This window comes from Pleurodeles waltl, chromosome 6, assembly GCF_031143425.1.
Source record: "Pleurodeles waltl isolate 20211129_DDA chromosome 6, aPleWal1.hap1.20221129, whole genome shotgun sequence".
NCBI classification, from domain to species: Eukaryota; Metazoa; Chordata; class Amphibia; order Caudata; family Salamandridae; genus Pleurodeles; species Pleurodeles waltl.
In genome coordinates, this window is record NC_090445.1 from 292,356,060 (window position 1) to 292,382,522 (window position 26,463).

A 26,463-nucleotide genomic window follows, 5' to 3' on the forward strand; every position below is an offset into this window, starting at 1 on the left:
GGCCCTGAAAATACACGCCACGGAATCCATCCCTCTCGCACGAGTCCGAGACATACATCCGAGGACTCTCGGCAGGCAATCCGGCCAGACCAAATCACTCTCAGGCGCAATGTGAGGCAAATACCTTATAGGATGCATCCAAAAATACGCAAAGTGGGCCTGCGCACAATAATAATGAAGCTCCAGATCCGTGGCAGCAAGGCCCCCCATTTCGAACGGCAGCGTCTGCTTCTCCCAGGCAATCCTAGGCTGCGCGCCCGCCCACACCAGTGGCACCAAAGCAGATCTAAGCCTCCTAAGGAAATACACAGTGAGCACCAGCGGCAGGTTAACAAAGAGATACAGAAACGTTGGCAAAACAACCATTTTAGCAATGCCAATGCGTCCACTGAGCGAAAGCGGCAGCGTACGCCACACCTCCAGTCTATCTTCCAGCTAGGCCATCAACCTACCGTAATTGGCAAGCCACAATGTCTCTACATCGCAGCTTAGCCACACTCCCAAATAACGGCAGCGAGCAGTGCGCACTACCAATAGTAAGTGGAAGCACCACCGACTTAGACCAATTCATCATGATGCCCGAGAAGCCGCCAAATCGAACGACCTCAGTCAGCAGGACATCCATATTCACACCCGTCTCCTGCACGTACAGTGTGATATCATCCGCATACAGCGAGATCAAAATCGGTCGCTGCCGAAATTGTCGACCCCTATGATTATGATGCTTCCGCAGATAAGCAAAGGGGGACAAAGGGCATACCTGACGAGTCCCCCAGGCCACAGGGAAGGGCTCAGAAATACAACCATTCAGCCTCAACCGCGCAACCGGATCCGAATACAGCAAGCGAATCAGTTTGATAAATCGGGCACTCATGCCCACCTTGCCCAATAGCGCAAACAAATATGGCCAGGCCAAAGAATTAAACGCCTTGGTTGTGTCCAAAAACACAGCAGCAGCCTCATCGTCTGCCGAAAGGCCACCCAGCACTGCGAAAAAGGTATGCAGATTATGCATCGTCGACCGCTCGGCACGAAGCCAGACTGGTTTGGAAGCACTAAGCGCGACATCAGGGGCTGCAAATGCAACACCAACAGCTTGGCGAGAATTTTATTGTCCACGTTGATCATGGACAGTGGATGGTACGAATCACAACTGTACGGGTCCTTGCCCGGTTTAAGGATAGTAACAATCAGTGCCTCCATCAAGGATGCAGGAAGAGATCCCGCCTCCAAAGCCTCAGCATAGACCTCCAACAGATAAGGAGCCAGAATATCAGCATACTCCTTATAAAAGGCAGGAGTTAATCCATCCAAACCCGGGGCCTTCTCACCAGGCAGCCCACTGATAACTGCCTTGACCTCCTCCACTGAAAAAGGCTCGTCAAAATAAGCCCTATGAGCTTCCTCAAACAAAGCAAACTAATCTCTGAGAAGTAAGCCTGCGCCGCATCAAGGTTGTGCTCAGAGGGAGCAGAGTATAGATCCGCAAAATATTGTGAAAAAACCTGCATTACACCTTCCATACCTAGTACCTGCTCACCCCCCTGCCCATCAATTCCGGTCACGTACCCACTCGCCCAAGGCTTGCGCAGTATATTCGCCAGTGTCCGACCCGCCCTGTCCCCTTCCCCATAACGCCGGGCCCTGGCATATTTACCCAAAAAACAAACTTCTCGGTGAGTGGCTTCCTCATATCTAGAGATCGCCTCACGTAGAGCCGCCACCGTCTCGCTCGTCCAATCTGCCACCAATTTCATCTCCAGCTCCGATATCCGCACCTCCAGCTCGGCCAGCTCCCGCCACAACGCACAAAGCACCCCATGCTGCTTGGCAAGACACTCTCCCGGAATTACCACTTTAAAAGGCCTCCCAAAGCGTTCCCGCTGAATCTACTGACCTGCGATTCTCAGCAAAGAAATTCACAATGGCCTCACGAATCTCTTCTCGAAACACCTCATCACGCAGTGCTCCCCGCGGCAGACGCCAGGCAAACGCAGCACTCGGGGCTCCAGCTATGGAAAGCCGCAGCTTGACCGGGGAGTGATCCGAGAGGGTCCGAGCAAAATGATCCACCGACTGCGTCCACATCTCCACATCCCGAGTGCCCAGCCATCGATCTAAGAGAGACCAGCTATTATGAACATAGTTAACGCAGGTGCCCTCCCTCTGATCCCCATGCTTCACCCTCCATAAATCAACCAGGGCACCATCACACATGACCGTCTTTAACGCAGCAGCGGAATGTCGAGGCCTAGTCTCACTCTCCCGATCACGATCAGGATCCAAAACAACATTGAAGTCGCCTCCCCAAATCACAGACCCACTTCCCAGTGAATCAATCTGGCGTCACACCTCGCAGAAAAACTGAGGGTCATCAACATTTGGGCCATACACTGACACCAGCCGACAAGGCCGATTCAACAGGGTGCCATTCAACAACACATAACGCCTTTCTGGATCCACGATCACTCGATGAGTACGCCACTGCAGCCCCTTACATATCAGAATCACCACTCCTGTAGCGTAGCATGAAAACCCCGCACCATGGCATTCGCCAATCCACCCAGCCCACAACCGATGCATCATGGAGCCATCCAAATGCGTCTCCTGGAGCATACATATATCGATATGGTGACGCTGAAGGTAAGCAGACATGAGCCGCACTTTACGATGATCATTCAAGCCACGCACATTCCATGTAAGACAATGAACTGTCTCCATCAGCCCCTGCCATGAACCAGCAACCTATCCCTATGCCCTACCTGCTTGCCACTCGTCGCCGCCTGCCAAACCTACTCACTCCAAGGAGACAAGAACAATATCACCACTCAACACTGAAACACCCAACCAAAGAACTCTCCACCCCCCACCCACGCTGACCCCCCAAATGGGTCAAAGTAGAGACACCCCCACCCAAAAAGAACATACAGGGGTCCACAACATAGTTAAGGGACTCATCCAAGGGTCGTGAGCTAGCCGTCCAGACCATTCGCAAGCAGACAGACCGGAGAGGATGGAGGGCCTAAAAGAAAAACAAAGATGCAGACATAGCAGCTTCAAAAAAGGAAATGAAGACCAGTACACCAAATGCTCCAAGTAGGAGCCAGGTTCCAGCAGTGCCACAGCTCAGTGGCAGCCAATCAGTGTCACTGAAATTCACCCGCTCTGGGCCAGCATCACCAGCCCCCTCTGTCAGCGCTCCGCGGTAGCGTTTTAACAAACTTGGCCACCAGCTTCGGGTCCGTAAAGAAATGCAGAGTGCCACCATGCTGAATCCGAAGTTTCGCCGGGTATATAAGTGAAAAACGAGCCGCTGTCAAGCTTAATGAGCTCTTAACCGTCAAAAAGGCCTTGCGTGCCGCCTGAACAGTCGGAGTATAATCAGGGAAAAAAGATAACTCTTTGTTACCGTATAGCACTGGGCGGCGTTCCCGGGCCAGTCTCAGCACATTATCCCGGTCCCAGCGGGAGTCTGAGGACCCAGCGATCGATGAGCCCTTTCCACCACCAGCATGCGAGAGAGCTCGCCCGGGAACAAGTCAGCAAGCAGCTTCTCCATGAAGTCCTCCATTCTACCCATGTCCGTAAATTCAGAAAGATCAAGCATCCTGACATTATTGCGCCTGGAACGCGCCTCCAAATCCTCATTTTTATTTCTGATAACCTCCAGTACCCGCTCCATCTGTAGCAAACGTTCTCTCTCACCATGTCCCTGGTCTTCCAGCTCCGAGGTGCGTGACTCAAGCTGCTCAAAACGGGCATCATGCTCATCCACGCGGGCACGGATGCAATCCATCTGCTCTGTCAAATGGTCCAGCTTGGCGTCCATGCCCGCCAAACTACTCTTGAGATCCAAAAATATGGACTGAACCGAAGCATCCGAGGACCATTCTGCCATCTGTACCTCTCCAGTTGATGGCCCCGGGGTGCCCCCCTTTGCCTACCACCACCAAAAGAGAGCTTTGCCTGCCGCTGCTCTGCCTTACCCATAACGTACTGCACCGGGGAGCCAGTCGCCAGCAAACCTTCAAGCTTCGTGGCCCTGCCAATTCAAGCAAAGAGTTCAGGACCCAGCCAGGGCCCACAGCAAAACCTGCAGCCACCTCTGACCAGGCAGTGCCCAGTCAAAGCCAGGTGAGCACCAGAGGTCCTCAATGCACTCAGTAAGCTCCGCAAAGGCATCAAGGGTCGTCCAGAAGCTCCATCACACCACCATCTCTACCACCATCTCTACCAGCAAATCTTCAACTATCTCCATCAGCACAGCCAGCAAAGGTCACACTGCAGTCCAGCGACAGAAGGCCTCAAAAAACCTCAATAAGGCCAATGCGGCACCAGATGTCACAGGCGGCTCCCCCCGGCCCGAATCAGCCGGCGATCAAGGCCCCAGGGCCCACTGGCAAAGCCCAGGGCCAAGCATTCCAAAACGGGACAACCAATGCTCAGGACCCAGCCTCCGGCCCAACCGAGCAGCACCACAGTATGGAATGACAGGGGGCCCTGCACCCCGATATGAGCGCCGATCTAGGGGGCCCCTCCAGCTGCCACCAAGCCAGCACAGAGTGGCAGCCCTCTGCGGCTCTCCACAGGAAGGCAGACTCAGCTGGCCAGACCGCACGGCCGCCAAAACCACTAGGCCTCACACCCCAAACCCCAGGGGGGGCGCTGCCCGAAACAACCGCCGAAGGTCCCCCCCCAGGCGGCACCCACCGCACATCCCGCACGCACAGGGCGCCTAGGCCTCCCGGCCAGCCACCACCAAAGCAGCAGAGCGCGGCAGCCACCCGCACCTCTCCAACGCGGGCCAGGCTCACCTGTCCAGGCCACGCAGCCGCCACCACCAGGCCACATACCGTGAGCCCAGGGCTGGCCAGATCTCTCCCAGGGAGGGCTGCGGCCCGAAGCGACCGCTGAAGGTCCCCCCCGGAAGCACCCACTACGTGCCCCGCACCCGCGGGGCACCAAGGCCTCTTTCAGCCGCCTGCGTGAGCGCGTGGCAGCCCTCGCGACCGGACAGGCCTCCACGGCAGGTCCGCCCCCGGCCCAGCCCGCTCCGCGCCATCCCACCGTGGGCGCACCAGCAGCCGAAATCCAGCAGCAGGCGGAGACACCTCAACAATCTGGAGGGCTCCCGGTACAGAGGGCCCCCCCAACACCGCCACGTCAGGATAAATTTACGTTTAAAGCCCTAAGTCCGGCAGAGCCTCACAAAGTGATGCCCATCTTGCCGGCAGGCTAGCTCCGCCCCCAGGTCGAAGCACTGTTGATGTCATGCATTTGGTGTCAAGCCTCAGGTGACTTCATTCCCCCGGCTCAAGTAGGGACTGAGAAAGGGCCACAACAGCCATGGGTGCGCACTAGCCTTGATTTCGGGAGACTCCCCTATGGAAGACACCCCATGGTCATCATCAATGACTACCCAAAATACCCGAAGTGGAAATAATTTCATCTTGGGTGTCTATCAAGTGATCCCCAAAATCAAGAAAGTCATAGCCACCCATGGAGTTGAGGACAGCTAACTGACCTCCTTTCTGAGGCCAAGAGGTAGCCTCCTGCCTAAAGTCTCTTAACATCTCTCACAAAAAATGAGTCCCCGTTGGCATCAAGCCAACGAGGAAGTTGAAAGGTTCATGAGGACTTTAAATAAGGTCATCTGGATTGCAGCAGCACGCTGCAAGCTCCAGAACTGGCCATTTATTTGTTTTTACGAGATTAACACCAGGCTCCACCCTCTACTAATGGGCGAGCACCAGGACACCTGTCTATAGGTAGGGTAGTTTTGGACTCTAACCCTCATCACCATCTCTGGGCTCTTGAAGCTGTTGTTTGACCAACAGTGTATGAGAGGTGAAAGAAATCTAATAACAGAGAAAGTCGCCGAAGGTGTGCCAAAGTGTCCAATCTCAAAGTTGGAGACCTAGTACTCCTCAAGGATCGCTGTCCAGGAAACAAGTTCTGATTGCCTTTTGAGTGCCGCCCCTCGACCATCATGAAATGTCAAGGTATCAAGATCTGTGCCTGGCGTGGGACAGAAGAAGTCACACGAAACATATCAATATTCAAAAGATTCTACTCCAGTCAGAACGGAATCCTGATTGCAGCACCCGAACTAGGTATGAACTAAGAGCTAATCCCTTGCCCTCTACGAGCCTGAAAAATCACCTGCTTTGACGATGTTGGGTCACAAATACCGGACACTGTATTATCTGGGTATTTTGACTGTGTTTGTCTTTTTCTCTGTGTTCCCTATTTTTCAGCCCTATGCCTGCCATGGCCCTAATCTAGAAATGTTATCCGCATTTTACGTTCTAGTTTACTTTGGGAGGGATGTAGTGTTGTTCCAATGAAATAACTGGAGTGCCAGGTTACTGTAAATCTCCTCAGTGCAGGGGATCCGAGTTAACCTCCTGTGCAGAACGCCACCAGAGAAATACAATATAGTGGCTGAGTCTTATTTCATAAGGCCTGAATGCGGTACCACGTGCTGTTTGAAATTGGTGCATGATACTGCTTGCGCATCGGGGTCATCACCCCTCACCTGATGCTTGCGATTGACACGGAGATCACTCAATCTCCCCGTGCCTAGAAACAAGTAATGCGCGCTGTAAAAAAAAAAAAAAAATGAATACAAAAGTTGACCCACAGCTTGGCAACTGAAGTTGCTGCTACGACAGTATGCTTTCATGCGGTGGCCGGGTTAGATGACTGGGAGCCATTAGGAAGAGACTACGAACACTTTTTCTGTGCAGGAGCTCCACTTCTGTTCAATCGAATGCTGTATTCTTGACTCCCAATTTGTGGGCGGTGCCAAAGTCGTTCTCCTGCTATGAATATCAGATTAGTGTGGCGACAGTTCCGCTGTCACACCAGATCATAAAGAGAGAGTTAAAACAATCAAGGAAAAAAGTCCCAGCTATTACAATGCATGCACAAATTACATTGCTATCAGTAAACTAGAATAAAAAGCTAATGCCATCCAAGAATTCATTTGGTAAGTGCAAATAATTACTGACAGCCTTACTAAAGTGCTAAATTGAATTTTTAGAACAGCATAAGATAAGGAGAGGGAGGTTTCTAGCAGCTTCTCACACATATCAATGACGATACAAGGCAGCACCCATACCACTTCTGTTAAAAAAAAATATGAAGGGATCCTAACTGTTGCAATTAATGCACATTTTACATTGCTGCCAACAAACTCCTATATACCAACTAAAGCATTCCCTGAAACGCTCATTTGAAAAGGTAGCAGCAATTAGCAAGGTGCTAAGTAGATTTTTAGGGCAGAAAATTAAGGCAATTCATAACAGCTTCTAAAACATCTCTTCTATCATACTAAGGTTTTACATAGAAGCCAGCAAGTATCCCCTGTGATGAGTTCCCAGTCCCTTTGGAAATTCTAGCTTCAATTTTCGCTTCCTTTCTGTAATGCCCATACATTTTACAAATTGCACAACCAGGCGTAGATACGTAACATGATGCCACACAAATACCACTTGTCTACAACTATGAAGCCCCAACTGATTAAAAATATGTTTTTAAAAGACATGCCCCTCATTTAGTAACTCTAGGCATATGCAAAGTGGCCTTAAGATGCCAGCCCGGCGGGGCTAGCAGCCTGGTATTGCCTGACTGTTTCTGCAGTGCATGTCAGCCAGCGTGATTGCTGCCTCCTTGGCAGCCCTAGTTTGACGAACAGACAATGGAGGACCTGGGTCACCGTACATGGGAGCCCAGGCCCGCCCATGCCAGTGAGTGGGACCCAGTCTGCATCCAAGAGCTGCTCTGGGTAGATGAGCGAGGACCGCGCACGCTCCCATGGGCCACGGCGAGGGGTTGTGGGGGGCACTGACTAGGATGGCAGAGATGGGGTGGTGAGACATGTCAGAGATGAGGTGGTGAGACATGTACCTCTTGGCTGTTGGACCCCCCCCCCCCCCCCTAAACTAGACTGTGGCATGGAAGTCCTCCCTGGGCCACTGTGCTAGCGCCACAGAGATGTGGAAGCACTTTGGCCTAGTGCATCAACACCAGGGCCAAGGAGTGGAATTGGGAAACTGGCCCCAAGGCGAGCACGCTGTCATCCCGACTGAGTTAAAGAGCCCACCTGTACCTCACCAGGGGCTGCAGCTGCCTCCTCTTACCTTGCTGCATCATCAGGAACACTTGTGATTTAACACAGCAATATATACAGCGAAATGACACAGTAAGTGTCTTTGTGGAACTCTGCAGCCACAATAAGTGCGAGGCAGAGAGGGCAGCTACCTGGAGCTAGTCCAGCTAAACTGGAGCATAGCTCCTGCCACTCTTTGCAGGACGAGATACTGGACACATCACAATCTCAAGACTTACTGACTACTGAATCAGCCTGATAAGCTGGATAAAATATTGGCAGCCACTGAAGTCATGAGAAAGACTCTTGAGATGAAAATTGATGTCCTGGTGGGTTTAGGACTCCTGCGCCATGACCAGAGGAATTTGGAAGAAGAAATGCAACAACATTTTGTAGACTTAGCCACACGTGGCCCATGTAGACACTGCAGTAACAAATTTGTTACAATGACTACGTACTGTGGAGCAGAGACTGGATGACACACAATGGTATATTCACAGGAAAAGTTTACAGATCGTGGGCATGCCTGATGCAAGGAGGGTCAAGCCAGGGTATTGTATTTAGAGTGATCATTGGCAGGTAAGGATGTCCCTTAAGTGCTTACTAAGTTATGTGCCCTAGATATTCACACCGGGTCCTTGCACGTTGCCCTCTGCTAGGCACCCACTAAGACCTATGGTGGCCTATACAGATAGGGACATCATTGTGATACAGGTGAGACTAGCGGACCCTCTCATGTTGGACAGTAGCAGGGTATCTTTATCTCTGGATTACTCAATGGCTATGCAAAAACAAAGCTTGTCCTTTATTACTGTTAAAAGGACCTTGTGAGACCAGGGTATCCATTACACCCTGCTGCACTTGCCATGCTGAAGATTACTCTCAATGGCAAAAGGATTTTTTTTTTTTACAAATGCAGCAGTGTCATGGTATTGGCTGGAGGCTTACATGCTGGAGAGGGGCGGAAAGCTTTCTCAACCAATACCAGCGCCTAAAAGAAAACGGGCACCTCAGTGAAGGTGCCAAACTCCCTACGAGGGAACAGAGGGAAAAAAGGAGGGAGAGAGATCTGGCTGTGGTGTTGGCAATGGGTGACAGAAGTTCTGGATCTGCTAGAGACCCAAGTGGTTATTCCAAGGGTGGGCTGAACTGGACAATCTTACAGTAAAGGACTGCTCCAGTGAGGGGACGTGTCTCACAGGTGAATAAATGACAGCTGACCTTGGCCTCCTTACCACGCAATTGCTCTTATATGGAAGGATATTGTGCATGGTGGGGAGCTGTGGGGCCGAGGGCTAACTAAACCTGCCACACACAAAGCACTGCAATTATTGATACAGTGTGGGTAGAGGGCAGGTTGATGTCATAGTTTTATAAAATTCTTTTCTGTATGTTTATCCCAACATTATATGCCTTCAGAGTTTATTGAGAAACACATATACAGAAACCGCTCACAGTCTCCTGTTGGGAGAGGCTGCTGGATAGCAAACAGAAAGCCATTGACACGCTGATCAAGAAGCACGACCTGTCTTCCAAAAATTGCTTCTGACCCATATGCAGTAGTTGGCAGTATTTTGGCATGTACGACATTTACAATTGGGATAAAGGGTTGGGCCCCAGTTTTTTTTTTATAAATACTTAAGAAGTTGTGAAGCAAGGAAGAAGCCTTTGATTTTATGATTTTTTTTCTGGGGCAGGAACGTTCCTTGGATATCAGTCACAACCCCCAGTTTTTTTTACTGTTACTCTCTTGATTGGCAAGCCATGTAAATGCCAAGATCCCGGCTTTGTGATCTTTCTCCCCATAACCATGAATTAATGGGTAACCCATTAGGTTCAACATTTTCATGAAGCTTAATCAAGAGTCATTGGAGCCCAGTCCTTTTTGAGTTACTAAAAGGGCATTGTCTGCATGAAAAGGCATGAAATAGATTTGCTGCCGAGCTTGGGCGCATGCACATTTACCCTCTGCAAGTCTGTCGATGTATCTTCTATAAAGATATTCAAAAGTATTTGCGCCAGGACGCATTCCTGTGTTAAATCAACCACAGTACAAAATTTGTGTGCAACTCTGCTACAGATTTTACAGTGAAACTATGTTTTGGTATATAAAAACATAATATTTTTTTAGAAGGCAGAAAGAATGACCCAGTGGGCTATTTTCTGCAGTACAAAGCCTCTGAGGACGGAGTGAAACGCTGTGTTCAATTCAACAATATGAAACACAACATAAATTTAACTGAGTTTGCTGTGTCCATGGAAGTTTGTGTAGAGCCAGGCTCGCATGGTCTCCCCTTGGACTTTTGGGATGAGTGGTGCGTCCAGTTGGTACATTAAGTGAGCCATTTGGTTAGCGTTCGTAAGGGGTGGGGTTTGTAGGTTTAAATAGATAGTGGCTGTGGGGATGGCCTCTTTGGCCACCTGGCACACCCGGGGGCAGGTCAGTGAGTTTGAGGTCAAGGCCAGCTGGGGTAGCCCGAGGTCAGAGAGGTTTTTGGGATTTGTCGAATTAGTGGCAGATATAGTGACAAGACTCAGTAAAGTAGTAGAAGCACTGAAGGTGCTTCAGGATAAAGGTAGGGAAGACCTTATTAAAGAAGTGGTCTTAGAGCAGGCATTGCTGGGTTTGAGGTGCCTGAAGAGGGCATCAGCAGATGGTGTGTCTGCAGCGGTCTTTGCTTGTTCACCGCCATGAGCAAGAGTTGTAAAATGCGGTGGGAAGTCATGCTGTGGCGTGGCTAGAAAGGTTTTCTTACCGGTCAGCAAGACGGTTAAGTTGCAGCAGTTTGCCTCAGGGTCAAATTAGGGCTTGGTGAGGTTTCCAGAGTAACTTGTGTTGTCGAGAATTGTTCCTGAGGGAGCGTGTGGGCGGGATGGGGCCGGGCTTGCTCATGAAGAATACATCGGCAGTCATGCGGCAGCAGGGGTGCTGCTAACAGACAGCGTCAGATGTCGAGCATTCGAGGAAAATTAGCAGCTCCTAAGATGGCGCTACCCATAGGAAACAGCACAGAGCCTATAGTTATACTGGCAGACTCCGAATTGGAATTGGAACAAGTGGGTGGCGCTGGGTTTGGGGAAGAATTGTAAGGACCAGTGGTGAATTTGGAGGCATATGCAGGCGAGGGAGGGTGGGATGAAGTGACCGTCTTGGTATTTTCCTTTCTTGACAGTTTAGTCCCATGGTGACCAAGGTGCAATTATTGGGAGTGCAAAATAATGGATTGACTCCTAGATTGTTTGTGACTTGGTGGTTCTGGGATCCCTAAAGATTTACTCATTGCTGATGAGGGTCAGGTGAGAATGGGAAAGTAGTCTGCAAGTTTAAAGCGTACACAGCTTAAATATATAGATAGCTCAAAAGTTCGGCAGGGACAGCTTAGGGCGGCTGCAGGGGCGCCTGAGTGTGGCAAATCAGTCAGGCTGAGTGGTCTGATAGGGGCCAGACGTCCATTGCTGACAGAGAGGTCAGTAATGGTCTCCAGCTACTGGTGAAGTCCTGGGTGACTTCAGGGCACCGGTCTGAAGTCACAGATGGGTCTGGAGTGACTTACCTGAGATCAAGCTCAACACGTCCGCTCTACTGGAATGATGATGAGAGTGTTGGGGATGGAAAACAACTGAGTACTAATTCTGGAGTCAGGGGGTACCTAGAAGAGCTGGAAGAATTGTTGGATTACGATTCTGAGGAGGTTTCATTGGAGGAGGAGGAGATTTGGGATGAATCAAAAGCCAACAGTTTGGGTTTTCGGGTTCAAGATTTTGGGCGACCTGGGGGGATCTTAATGTTGGAGGAAGTTTTAGTGTTGTGCAGTTCAAGGAGAAAAAATGCTTAAGGAGAAGGACAGTCAAATGTAACGGAAGGTGGTGACTATGAGTACGCAGCGGATAGTAGCAGGGACGAGACAAACTGATCAGAGTTACTTGAGACCTGGTAAGCGGACAAAGGTGTTTGGGGTGGGTATGTCAGAGGATGCCAATAGATAAATGTAATTCAGTTGGTTTCTGTCGCTATTGAACACAGTCCTACAAAAAATATGCCAGGTGGTGATGCAGGTAGGAAGGGGACAAGAACCAAACCTTTAGAGGGCAAAGACAGTGCATTAAGTGTCGATGATGACAGCGATTTAAGTGTAGTATGTGAGGACAAAGATACTCATCTTGTATCTATTGATGCAGGGAATGGTGAGGAGACCAAAAAAGAGGATGCTGAGGGAAGTATTAAACATAAAAAGTTGCCATGTATAAGAATATCAGTGCCTTTGGGGCACATCTGTCCAAAGTGATGAAGGAAAAAATGAGGAAGAGGGAGTTTGTGGATGTTTTTAAAATACTGCACAGGGAAAAAACAGGTGATGGAAGGTTCTAAGGAAGAGGAATGGGAATTGGCCAGACTGCTGAAAGTTCCTACCATGATTGAGAACTGGACGTTGGCATTCCTGATATATGCAAGTGTAATTTGGCGAGGCCCATCCCGAACAATGCATTGCTCTCTTTCAATACATATATGTTGTCAGGAGAGCTCAGATGGATTATGGGAGTTTTGCTTGGTTTAGGTATGATGATGAGTTTAGGGCTCGTTTGAGTGTGAATCCTGAGAAAGAATAGGGTGATGTGGATAATGAATAATGAATTCGGTGGATGCGGCCTATTAAATCGGCTTCTTGGGTTCCTACGGCAAGTGGTTTACCTTTTCAGTATAAGGCCTTTCAGGAGCTTTCCACCCAGTTCGGGGTAAGTTAATTCAGCAGAGGCCAATTATTCCGGAATGGAGCATGTTGAAAGAACAGGGAATGTGCACATGTCCAGTGTATGTTTCAACACAATTATGCCAGCTTTGTGAGGGAGGGGGGCACCCAGTTGTGCAGTACATGGGCAATATATACTATAATTGTCAGGGATGGCAATTCCATGTAGATGGAGGGGTCAGCAATTGGTGGTGGAAAAAGGGGCCTACTCCAATTAAATCTGAGATTCTCAGTTATTGGCTTCAGTTTTATTACAGCAGTGCTGATGCACTATGCCTTTTTTTGAGTGTTTTGTGGAAGGCTTTGGATTGTATGCTCTTGCTAATCCGACGGTGGTCATGACAAAATTGCAGAAGGAAGTATCAGCCAGTAGGATTGTGGGCTCCTTCTACGAATGGCCATTGATTTAGCAGATTATTCTCCATTGATGTGGTGTTAAAGAAACTACAAGGTGAGTTCAGGTTGATCCATCATTTCTCATGGCCAGAAGGACAGTCAGTTAATGACTGTAATGCATCTGAAGATGTTATTGTTCGGTATGCGTCAGTTGACCATGCCGTTTGGTTGGTGAGAGCTTGTGTTGAAGGTGTGGAGGTGGAAAAGTTAGATAAACAGTCAGGCTTTCGGCTGTTGCCAGTTCATCCAGTTGATTTCTTCTTGTTAGGATTGCAGTTTAGTGGTGCCACTTTCATTGACAGGATGTTGCCTATGGGTTTCTTGTTCATGTGTGAGACGTTCAGTTAATTTTTCCGATTGTTCTTTCAGTTTCGATATGGTCAACGGTTTGTGATGTTTTTTCTTGGTGTGCAAAGGATACACTGGGCATTACCAAAAAGCTGTGAGTGATTTTCAGATGGCAATGGCAGAGTTGAGGGTTCGTGTGGCTCACTAAAAAATGGAAGGCCCAGTGACGTCATTGACTTTTTTGTGCATTGAGTTTCTTATATGTATTATGTACATATAAAAGTTTATTTGCCTCAAGAGAAAGCGAACACCTTGCTGACATTGGTAGAGGAAGCATTGTTATCCCAGAAGTTGGAGTTAAGGAAGGTGCAAAAGCTGTTGGGCCATTTTAACTTTGCATGTAGGGTTGTGAGCGCAAGCAGAGCTTTTTGTAGGAGAATGGGCTTTTCAGTTTCAGGTGCAGTTCTTCCACATCATAGGGTGCGCATCAAAGCAAGTGTCCGAGCTGATGTACAGATTTGGATTACCTATTTGAAGGAGTTTAATGCTGTCTTTGGAAGAGGAATGGCTCTGGCAAGTGGCGTTTTTTGCAGATGCAGCAGGTGCATGTGGTTTTGGATTGTTTTGGGGTGGAATGTGAGCCAGAAGAAAAGTATTGCCTTTTTAGAGTTTTTTTCCATACAGAATGCCAGGTGTTGAGGCGGGTCAGTCAGTTTAAGGTCACCCTAACACCTACCCATAAAAATACAATATTTACTTTTTGGGTCAGGTTGTTTTGATGGGACAGGTATGGTGCTTTCTTGGTTGTGCTTTTGTTAATGATTTGTGGGGGTTTGTGCTGCTGATAGGTCTGGGCCGCTTGAGGGCCTGACAAAAGGACAATTGTTGCGATAGGAGGCTTACAAGAGAGGCACAGTTAGGGAGGTCGGGGATACAGGCAATGAACAATGGGATGGATTGGGAGAAGATTACGGGGGAAGATCTTTGATGTCTAAGGGACAGGAGTTGTATGACAGGTTGGGATGTGAAGGGAGAATTATTGGGTGCAAGGTGCAAGTGGTATTTTAGAAGGGTGGTTGTTTAGGAAATTTATATTGTATCAGTGAGGTATTATTTGTTTGTAAGGAAGTTTTCTGCCCAGGTTGAATGGTTTTTATAAGTTCCAGACGTGTTCTATTAAATCAGCCTTTTACCCTATATTTTTTTATGTACCTTATTTGTGCACTGTCTCTCCTGATGAGGTTTGAGAGTGTCAGAAGATTTGCTGCTGCTGGATTATAGCATCCCTCTATGACTCTGGGATAGATTGGATTGCCACCCAATGATTAAAAATTGGGGTTAGTACATCTGCCCAGAATTCAAAGTTGAGTTTGAATAATGGCTGAGGCAGGCCATTAGTTCCTGGGCACCGTCACTACGTCCTTTCTTGATTATCTCAAGTACTAGTTTTTTTTGATGAAGCTAAACTTATCCCCTTTGAGGTCATTCAGTGACACTAGTTGGCTTTTCGATGTGATGAGATGGTTCTTTAGGGCATTCTTGTGACCCGTTTGGATGAAAGCCAAGAAAATGTCCAATTCACTCTCTGTGATGTTTGCGTTATTAGCTGCAGTTCATTCATTCTCCTGCCTATTTACAATGCTTCAAAAGGCCATTGAATTTACCTACCTTCAAATGTAAAATGAGATGTCGACCTCCCAGATTTTTTAAGTATTTACAATTGCTCCATGCTCTACAGGCAAGGATTCTCTCCGATGAAAAAGTAGTGCAAGCACTGTAGAACACAATAGACTGCAATAGGAGACAATAGGCCTAGGGGCAACACAAACCATATACTCCAAAAGCGGAATGCGAACCACAAATGGACCCCAGGCCTAGTGTAGTGTGTAGAGGGTCGCTGGAAGTGTAAGAAAACACTAAGGGTGTCCAAGATACCCCACCGCAAGACCCTGAAAAGTAGGAGTAAAGTTACCCTACTACCCCAAAAAGACAGTCAAGTCGAGATAGGGGATTCTGCAAAGGCAACAACTGACTGCAAAGCACTGAAGACGGATTCCTGAATCTGAGGACCTGTAAAGGAAGGGGACCAAGTCCAAGAGTCACACAAGTGTCCAGGGGGGGCAGGAGCCCACTAAACCCCGGAAGTTGCAAAAGGGCTGCCTCAGGGTGGAAGAAGCCGAAGATTCTGCAACAACGGAAGGTGCCAGGAACTTCTCCTTTGGTCAGAAGATGTCCCACGGCGTGCTGGAGGATGCAGAGTTGTTTCCATGCAGAAAGACTGCAAACAAGCCTTGCTAGCTGCAAGAGTTGCGGTTGAAGATTTTGGGTGCTGCCAGGGCCAAGGAAGGACCAGGAGGTCGCCCCTTGGAGGAGGAGACAGGGGGGTACTCAGCAACACAGGGAGCCCATGCAGAAGCAGGCAGCACCCGCAGAAGCACTTGAACAGGGGTTCAAGAAATCTGAGCATGGCGGTTGTCTCAACACTACAAAGGAGAGTCCCACGAAGCCAGTGGTCAACTCAGCTAGTTGAGCAATGCAGGATGGAGTGCTGGGGACCTGGGCTGTGCTGTGCACGAAGGAAGTCTTGCAAAAGTGCACAGAAGCCCTAGCAGCTGCAGATGACGCAGTACACAGGATTACTGTCTGGCGTGGGGAGGCAAGGACTTAACTCCACCACATTTCGACAGAAGGACCACTGGACTGTCGGGGTCACTTGGATCCAGCTCCTGTGTTTCAGGGACCACACTCGTCAAGATGAGAGGGGACCCAGAGGACCGGTGATGCAGAAATTTGGTGCCTGCGTTTGCAGGGAGAAGATTCTGTTGACCCACGGGTGATTTCTTCTTGGCTTCCAGTGCAGGGTGAAGGCAGACAGCTCTCAGAGCATGCACCACCAGGAAACAGTCCAGAAAGCCGACAAGATTAGGTGCTACAATGTTGCTGGTAGTCTTCTTGCTACTTTGTTGTGGTTTTACAGGCATCCTGGAGCAGTCAGCGGTGGATCCTTGTCAGAAGTCGAAGAGAGAAGTGCAGAGGAACTCTGGTGAGATCTTGCATTCATTATCTGATGAGAAACCCACAGGAGAGGCCCTAAATAGCCCTCAGAGGAGGATTGGCTACCTAACCAGGTAAGAGCCTATCAGGAGTGGTCTCTGATGTCACCTGTTGGCACTGGCCACTCAGAGGTATCCATTGTGCCCTCACACCTCTGCATTCAAGATGGCAGAGGTCTTGGACACACTAGAGGAGCTCTGGGCACCACCCCTGGGGTCGTGATGGACAGGGGAGTAGTCACTCCCCCTTCCTTTGTCCAGTTTTGTGCCAGAGCAGGGGCTGGGGGCTCCCTGAACTGGTGTAGACTGTTTTATGCAAGGAGGGCACCATCTGTGCCCTTCAAAGCATTCCCAGAGGCCAGGAGAGGCTACTCCTCTCAGGCCGTTAACACCTATTTCCAAAGGGAGATGGTGTAACACCCTCTCTCAGACGCAATCCTTTGTTCTACCTTCCGGGGACTGGGCTGCCCAGGCCCCAGGGGGGCAGAAACCTGTCTGAGGGTTGGCAGCAGGGGTAGCTGCAGAGAAAACCCCAGAGAGCTAGTTTGCCAGTTCCCGGGCTCCATGCTGGAGCCCCGGGGATGCATAGGATTGTCACCCCAATACCAGAATAATATTGGGGCGACAATTCCATGATCTTAGACATGTTACATGGCCATGTTCGGAGTTACCATTGTGAAGTTACACATAGGTATTGACCTATATGTCGTTCACGCGTGTAATGGTGTCCCCGCACTCACAAAGTCCAGGGAAATTGCCCTGAACAATGTGGGGGCACTTTGGCTAGTGCCAGGGTGCCCTCACACTTAGTAACTATGCACCTAACCTTCACTAAGTGAGGGTTAGACATATAGGTGACTTATAAGTTACTTAAGTAAAATGGCTGTGAAATAATGTGGACATTATTTCACTTAGGCTGCAGTGGCAGTCCTGTGTAATAATTGTCTGAGCTCCCTATGGGTGGCAAAATAAATGCTGCAGCCCATAGGGATTTCCTGGAACCCCAATACCCTGGGAACCTAGGTACCATATACTAGGGAATTATAAGGGTGTTCCAGTGTGCCAATCAGAATTGGTAAAATTAGTCACTAGCCTGCAATGACAATTTTAAAAACAGTGAGAGCATAAACACTCAGTTTCTGGTTAGCAGAGCCTCAGTGATACAGTTAGGCACCACACAGGGGACACATACAAAGCACACTTTATGAGCACTGGGGTCCTGGCTAGCAGGATCCCAGTGACACAGGCAAAAACAAACATACATACAAGTAAAAATGAGGGTAACATGCCAGGCAAGATGGTACTTTCCTACATAGGATCACATACATCAGGCTCACTTAGCCCAACACTGTATATCACAAGTAAGGACAAGTGAGAAAAATAGAAAAAAGACATGGGGTACTTGTTTAATAGGTGGCAATGAGTAGCAGATGAGTACTAATGATGTAGCGTTCTGAAAACAATATGTATATAAAAGATTATCTAATCTTATAGTCAAGATGGCAAGGACCAATCCAGAACATTTTAATATAGAATGTGCCAAAGAGAAAAAAGATACCTCTGAAAAAATATATATTGCGCGGCCACAAATAGGCATCTGAGGGGCCGGAGCAGGGGGCTTGAATTTTTGTTTACCGGAAAATTTAAAGCACAGGAATAGACCCTGTATGCCTCTGCAAGTTCAATCCTGAGGGAAACGACTCGTTGCAGGAACACTTTGTTCAAAATAATTGATTGTACAGCTGCAAAAAATGGTCGCCTATCTAAACCTTGAAAGGAGCAACACTCGAGTGACGGTTTGTAGGGGGATCCAGGACTGAAAAGGGATACATCTGCCAAGGATTGTGTATGGGTGCAGGAACCAGCATGCACTGAAAGGCTCGTCACCTTGGAGTACCCTTGGGTTTCCCTTGTTTTTCTTAAAAAACTAGTAAGCCTACAGCACTTATTGTGCCATCCTCTTAAGTAGCCCTTTAAACATGTTCCAGATTACTTGTGCCTTGATGGACCATCGCTGGCAAGATGCAGCAGAGGGTGAAGCTGGATACAGCCCCACTTAAAAGTTAATAGGCTGTGCCTGCTTTTACACAAAGGACTTTACATCAGCCCATTGTGCCTTTAGCCAGTCTGGAGCTTGGGCAGGGGAGGCAGGAAAGTCCAAGAATTTTAGAAGGAATCTCCCTAACAAGGCACCAGGTATAAAAATAAAACCCACTCTTCAGTTCACTTTCTGGGCCCGTGGAAAGACTGTGAGAGAAATGGATGCTGCTGTGGCCTGCAGTGCACTTCACTAGAGTGCTTTGCTGCCCATGGAAGGACTGTCCTGCTACCTGAAGCCTACCTTGAACCCTCAGGGGCTTGACCTGCTGCTTGAGACCTGCTCCACAACTTGATCCCAGATCTACAAGAGTAACTCCAAGGGCTAGTTGGCTGGTGTTGGTGTTTTTGCTTATGCCAGGTCATGCCCAATCTTTTTGCCTCCTGCCTCCTATTTTGTATGACCTGTTGCCGTTGGCTTTTGAACTACTAACCAGTGCTAAAGTGCATATGCTCTCTGTGTAAATTGTATGTAATTGGCTTATCCACGATTGGCATATTTGTTTTATTAGTAAGTCCCTAGTACAGTGCACTAGAGATGCCCAGGGCCTGTAAATCAAATGCTACGAGTGGGCCTGCGGCACTGGTTGTGCCTCCCACATAAGTAGCTCTGTAATCATGTCTCAGACCTGCCACTGCAGTGTATGTGTGTGCAGTTTTAACTGTAAATTCTACTTGGCAAGTATACCCACTTGCCAGGCCTATACCTTCTCTTTTCTTACATGTCAGACACCCCTAAGGTAGGCCCTAGTTAGCCCAAATGGCAGGGCGCAGTGTATGGTTAAGGTAGGTCATATAGTAATGTGTTTTAAATGTCCTGACAGTGAAATATTGCTAGATTTGTTTTTCACTGTTGGCAGGCCTGTCCCTCTCATAGGTTAACATGGAGGCTACCTTTAAATCTGATTAAAGTGTAGATTCCACTTTTAGAAAGTGAGCATTTTCTTGCTTATACCATTTCTCTGACTCTGCCTGTTTGTGGATTCCCTGCCTGGGTCAGTTTGACAGTTGGGCTGATTGCACCTCACACTAGACAGTGACACAAAGGGAGCTTGGAAGTAGTCTGCATTTCCTGGTGAGCCATCTGTGCTAGGAGGGAGGGGATGAGTGGTCACTTATACCTGAAAGGGTTGTGCCTGTCCTCACACAATGCAGTCTGGGGCCTGGCTTAGGCAAGGTAGGATTTCACATTCAAAATAGACTTTACTTTAAAGTAGGCCTACTTCAAAGGAGAAATTTGGTATAAGAAGGGCACCCAAAACCACAGACTTTAGAACACTTTTGGAAACAAGAGGAACCTCTGCCTGGGGAAGAGCTGAAGAGCTGAGGAAGAAGAGCTACCCTGCCTGTGACTGTGCTTTGTGGAGCTATCGTGCAGTTGCTGCTTCTGCCAGAGTAAGAGGGCAAAGACTGGACTTTGTGTGCCTTCCATCTTGAGAAGAAATCTCCAAGTGCTTGATTTAGAGTCTGCCTCCTGTTTGAAGTCTCAGGGACAGCAAAGACTTCTCTCAAGACAAGTGGTGCCCTATCCAGTCCCTGGGCCCTTGAAAGGAAAAGCTGGTAAAAATTCAGGGAAATCGACTTTGGACAACTCCGGACGCCGCTGCTGAAACCGGTGACGCCACCTGCAACTGTCTCTGTGATCTTTGCTGGACCTTCGCAGGCTCGACATCACTGCAGCCCCACCGAAGTCCGCGACTCTGTGGAGGTCGCCGCACCACGTCTTGACTGACGCTGCTTGAAGTCCGCGGATTCAACATTTCGCACAAACGCCGCGATCCTTGACTTCGCGCATCGGCTTGTTTTTACTTTTCACCAAGGTACTGTACTTGTGGGGTCCGTGTGACTCCGTGGCCGGCGCCGCTGGTGTCGGATTGTTGGGAACAACTCCGTCACAACGCCGTGTTAACACCTCATCAAAGCATTTTGTGTTTGTAAGCACTAGTTTTGAGTTTAATCTTTAAAACTTAATGACTTGTGTATGTCAGGTTTTTGTCGTTTTGGTCTTGTTTAGATAAATATTTCCTATTTTTCTAAACTGGTGTTGTCATTTTGTAGTGTTTTCATTGAGTAACTGTGTGTGTTGGTACAAATAGTTTACACCCAGCACTCTGAAGTTAAGACTACCTCTCTGACAAGCTACCAAGGGGGTAAGCAGGGGTTAGCCGAGGGTGATTCTCTTTTACCCTGACTAGAGTGAGGGTCCTTGCTTGAACAGGGGGTAACCTGACTGTCAACCAAAGACCCAATTTTTAACAGCTGGCCTCTTGATCCGAGCCTCAGGGACAGAAAAGGCTCCAACCATCTTGAACTTGCACCTGGACCCAGCCAGAGTGAGTCCTGACTCTCCAAGTCGTGCCTCTCCAGGCCTGAACTCTTGGAAGTAGTACTAAAGGTGCCCAGATAGCTAAAATCCAAAACTTGGGCCTTAGAAACATTTTGGCTAAAGAGTGCTCTGAGAACTGAGAGGAGACCTGATCATCGATCCACCGGGGGTACATTGCAGGTCAGTCTGACATTGTGGTAGCTCCTGCTCCGTGGTCCTTCGCAAAAGGGGTATCTGGTCTCATGGAGCCCTCAACGGTTACAGCTTGCAGCTTCAACCCGCTGGAGATTTTTGACTTTCAAAACAGTCCAAATATAAAAATATTCACTGCAATGTCATTCAACAACTCCCCAACAACAATGAGTCTTCCTGGTACGCCATCTGCAGCCTTGCACCTCTGAACTTTATCTTGTCAGACATTTCTTCACAAAAAGTATTTTAAGTCCTACCAGTCCCAGTCCCCTTCTTGTATCGATCACACACTAGCCAGTACATTTCATCTCTGGACAATTGTTTTCCAGTTGACATAATCAATTTTGGGATATGTTTGACAAATTATTGAGTCACTTTGCATGGTAACTTGTTCTGGCCCTAATTTCTTTTCACCTGTACAGATTTATTAGGTGACTAATAATTAGATTGGTTTCACATGGTTCAAGGGATTTTACGGCTGCATGCTTTGTAAATATGGCATGTTGTTAAATGTGAATGATGCAAGTTGAGATGGACTATTCTCAACAGATATGTTTATTAATTTGCAGTGTCTACATAACTGAGTTTGTTTGATACTTTTGTACATGATTTGAAAAACATATTTATAATCAGGTGTGCTCTGGGTTAAGGCATGAGTACCCTTTAAATCACACTTGGTAGACTGATGTACGGTTAATTTACTTTATATATATTCTCGTACTATATTCTTTCAAAACTTGTCTTTTGGGTGTCACTTGTTGATGATGCATCACACCAGATAATACCTTTTTTGTTATAATAAATCTGAGCATTGGCCTTACGTATAATTTTAATCTGTATAACTTGGTTACTAACTTGGGATGTTTACTTATATATTTTTTTTGTGCATTTCCAGTTCTTACTTTGTCTTTTTCAAATTACTTCACTGCATATTGTTTCAGTCACCGGCAATATGGTTGAGGAATTTAATGCATTATTTTGAAGTAAGATTGAATTGTAATATAGTATACTAATTACTGTTCTAGCCCTGATTAAGTCAACTGGAATGCAATTGTCCACAGATGAAACACTTGTTGGTTAGTGTGTTGTGGGAATTACAGCAAAGATATTCTAACTTTGGCTCATGAATAAAGAACATAAGAAGACTGTTCACAGAGGAGTGGATTACTGATTGGTGTTGGAGTGCTCGAGATTGTCTCTTTTGTATATGGACATTGTCCTCCTTGATTAAATATTTGGTGGCTTTTTCTTCATCTCTGAGCACCTGGTTACTTTACTTGGCATTATCTGTATTTATGTTTGTTACGTTTGATACCAAGTGTGTGCTCGAAAGTTACCCAGTCGCCACTTTCTCTCTTGGTCTCACTTCTTGTAAATACCTTACTGATTCCCTCTTAAATTAGCGTGACTGCTTTTTGTGCCAAGCTACCGTAGGGTTAAGCACAGGTTAATTTAGTGACTTTTGTGGTTCATTCTGACAGAGATTTTGGCTGTTGCTTGAGCAAGGTTAACACCACATTCAACAAATAGCCTACTTTCTCACAGTTACAAAACGAAAATTAACAACAATAGCAGACCGCAACAATAGACACACCGCCTGCTGCCATTGGAGGGATATATTGATTTTTCAGACGTCTGAATCTCATCACAGCAGGATGCTTATCGTGCTATTATGTGTACGAAATTGGGTTATTCGTTAGGAGGGAGTACACACAACAGAGTAATAATCACAATCCTTGTCAAGGTGAGCTCAGCCCTCTGGTAGCTGTGGCATACGGCAGACAAGCTTAACTTAGAAGCAATGTGTGAAAGATATATACAGCCAAGTGCACAGAATTCTATAGCCAGTGTTGTAGTTTGGAATCCTGCTCTAGGCAAGACTGCTGGTTTAAGGATAACAGTACTTTTGCTTGTAGGCAACTATGCCTATCCTACAACAAATCGCAACTGTTGTCCCAACCTTACCGGCTCACTAGCAGCACCTCACCAGAATCACAATGGTAAAAGGTGATTTGTGGCAGCCTTTACGCATGGACTCGAGAACAAGACATCTCAAGGAGTGTTGTGGTTAAACGGAGATTACCCCTTTCTCACAGATAAATCATGTCTCATACGAACACAGGCAAGGACAAAGATGCAGTAAAGTGTCAACAGTTTTTTATTTAACATAACTGCAATTTGCGATAAGTTGCATGGGCTGCAATGATTAGGATAATGAAAAATGCAAGAAACAGAATTGTGAAGATGAGAGTCATTATTACAGAGACCCCCACCATCTTGCAATGCATAGAAAAGACATACAAGATGTAAAATGCCCTAATACCCTAATGTGAGAGGCCTAACCTCTTACCTAAAGGAGAGCCGGGTTTGCTAAACCTAATCTGCCAATGCCATGTCCATGAGAGGAGCCCCCCAACCCTTGTTACCTTGGAATGAGGTCTCTATCTCAGACTCTGCAGGAACACAAAGACTGGGTCAGCGTCAAGACGATGTGCATTATCGATATCAGCGAGGGTGGCGATGCCCTCAGGTCGAATCCCTCTGATTAGCTGTCTAAAGTGCGATGTATTTATACATATCTACAGGGCCCCCTGACGTAGGTGTGTTCCCACACAATAGATAACAGACATGCTTGGGATGGCAATTAATATAAACAATCCCTCGAAAGTATAGAGAGGGAAAATCCCTAAGTGTGAACACCTACTGTTTGTTTGTCTTTGTTGCTTGATCTTGACGCTTAGCCTGGTGACACTGATAATACAAAGCATAACAAGTGGCCTAACTATAAGCAAGGCAGCCATCTTAGAAGAATTAAATAATTAAGGGCCAAATGTACGAACACATTTTCCCATAGACACAGAATGGGCAAAACTGCTTGCTACATCTGGCCCTAAATGAGCTAAGACAGAGCAAGCTAAGTAGGTTAAAAGTCACTACATGGCAGGGGCACAAGTCTGCAAGCCAGAGGCTAAGCTAACTCCTGTTATCCCATTAAAATGAACTAGGATTCACTACACCAGCAAAAATATGGTTCAGGAAAAAGGTCCAAAAAATCTGGGCAGATCTGCAGAAAGGGCAAAGTTCCAATAACATGTTTTTTAGAGAAACACATATGTGATTATTTTGCACACTCCTATCATATTAAACCAGATCCTGTTAAATATATATGACAGACACATTATTATTACTAATGGCTTGCTGCCATTGTTTTATTTATATTCTCATACACAACTTTTTTTTATTACAAATGTAAGAAATCAATTGTTTTCCCAAACTGCTCTGGTAACGTAATTAATTCCTTATTTGGTATGTACTAATGTCAAACTCTGCATCTATTTAACAGAATCGGTGAAGGACAGCTTCTGTGAAGACGGAAATGATGATGTATATCTTATGCAAACGGATCCTACTGAGGCATCCAGGATGGTCAAGGAACAAATGGTACATTTACAGCCAAGAGAAACCAGAAAGAGATGGCAATCACTCAACAAGAAAATATTCAGTGAATCCACTGACAGTGAAAGAGATTTCTGCAAAGCCACAAACCATAACAAGCAGCTAATACCAGAGCACAAGGAAATTGGTTATACATGTGCTGAAAATGGGACAAATTTCTGTAAGAACATGGCCCTTAACAGAACTCGCCGCACCAGAAAGGAAAGCTTTAGTTGCCAAGAAAGTAGTAAGGGATTTCGCCAGTCCAGTTCCCCTATTCGAAATCCATGGATGCAAACAGAAATCAAACGCTACACATGTAGTCACTGTGGTAAAAGTTTCAGCCAGATCATAAACCTTACCATTCACCAAAGAATACACACAGGTGAAAAACCATATACATGCAATGAATGTGGCAAGTGTTTCAGTCACAACTCAAATCTTACCATACATCAGAGAATACACACAGGGGAAAAACCATATACTTGTGGAGAATGTGGTAAAAGTTTTAGGCACAACTCAAATCTTACCATCCATCAGAGAATACATACAGGAGAAAAACCATATGCATGCACTGAATGTGGAAAATTCTTCCGTCACAACTCAAATCTCACCACACATCAGAGAATACACATGGGAGAAAAACATGCTTCTTCTATAGGAAATGAATTTGGGATTATTCAAGTTTTACCAAACCTAAAACTTTATACACAAGACAAACATATATATAAAGGACAAAAGGGAATTTCTTCAGTTTCAAGTCCGGTTTCACATAAGCGAGCATACACATGGGAGAAAAACCACATGCAAGTGCCGGGTCTGGAAAATTCTTCTGTTAGAAACATCAGCCATATGTTGGAAAGGATTCAGTGGTACTTCAGCCCTGACCAAATACCGGAGAATTTAGTAAAATGTATACTTATCCAAATGTGCAGTAGAACTCAGTGATAAGTCCACTGTAAACTTTGTAGATCTTATTATTTCAGCACTAGATTGACTCTGGCCCCATGTACGTGACTAAGTTTGAGATATTAAAAAAAAAAAGGCTTGCGCACATGTGGCATTGAATTTAGTGGTCTTTGAGTCTTAGAGTGTTTATCTACAGGCAGAGTGCACTGTTGAACCTCTGCAGCTGGCCAGCAGGATACTTGCATTTCATATTGTCTGCTTTGGACAAGACCTTAATATAGACTGTAAGTTCATTCAGGTCATGGTTGCTGTGTTTGAGAACTGCTAACCAATGCTTAGAGGGCTCTCATGGTCATTTTTTAGCAAGGGAAGATGTACATACTGCACAGTTTCATGTAACCATATAAACGTGTATTCTTTTTCTCCTCGTGACGTCCTTTGTCTATCACCACCCTCCACATAACTATGATGTGTGTCAACATCTCCTTTAACTTCACATATAATATTCTTATGTCCAATGAAAGTGTGCAGAGCCTGATTAATATGCATTGCCTGGGTGATCGTGAATGTAACGAGTATAGTGAGGAGTGTGAAGAAGTTAGTTGAGGGCCCAGCTGAGGGTTTCGCTGAAATAAACAGTTACAAAGTTCTATTGCTGATGTGTTTTTGCTGTTATAGTAATATGGAGGACAGCGTGTCATGAACAGGTTGCTGCCCTGTGGCTTGAATTACAGATTAGATACCGTTGTGTTCAGAACTTGGCAGATCTTCAGCTTATGCCATGCATTCCCTAATGTAAACTCCGGAACTTTGAAGCCTGGACTCTGACCACTGTTCCTTATGATCTGGTCTTCCTGAAGTTTGCAATTAGCATTTTAGAATCTCAGCCTAATCTTAGGTTACAGT

General features: G+C 46.8%; 1 protein-coding gene across 1 annotated transcript in view; it reads left to right on the forward strand.

Annotated features, from left to right (window-relative positions):
* The window catches only part of LOC138299645 (zinc finger protein 664-like), a 274,275-nt gene extending 247,812 nt beyond the window's left edge, over window positions 1–26,463 (forward strand). The window contains exon 3 of the mRNA XM_069238097.1: window positions 24,557–26,463. Within this exon, the coding sequence (XP_069094198.1) occupies window positions 24,607–25,596 (990 nt within the window). The 5' untranslated portion in view covers window positions 24,557–24,606 and the 3' untranslated portion in view covers window positions 25,597–26,463. The remainder of the gene's footprint in view (window positions 1–24,556) is intronic.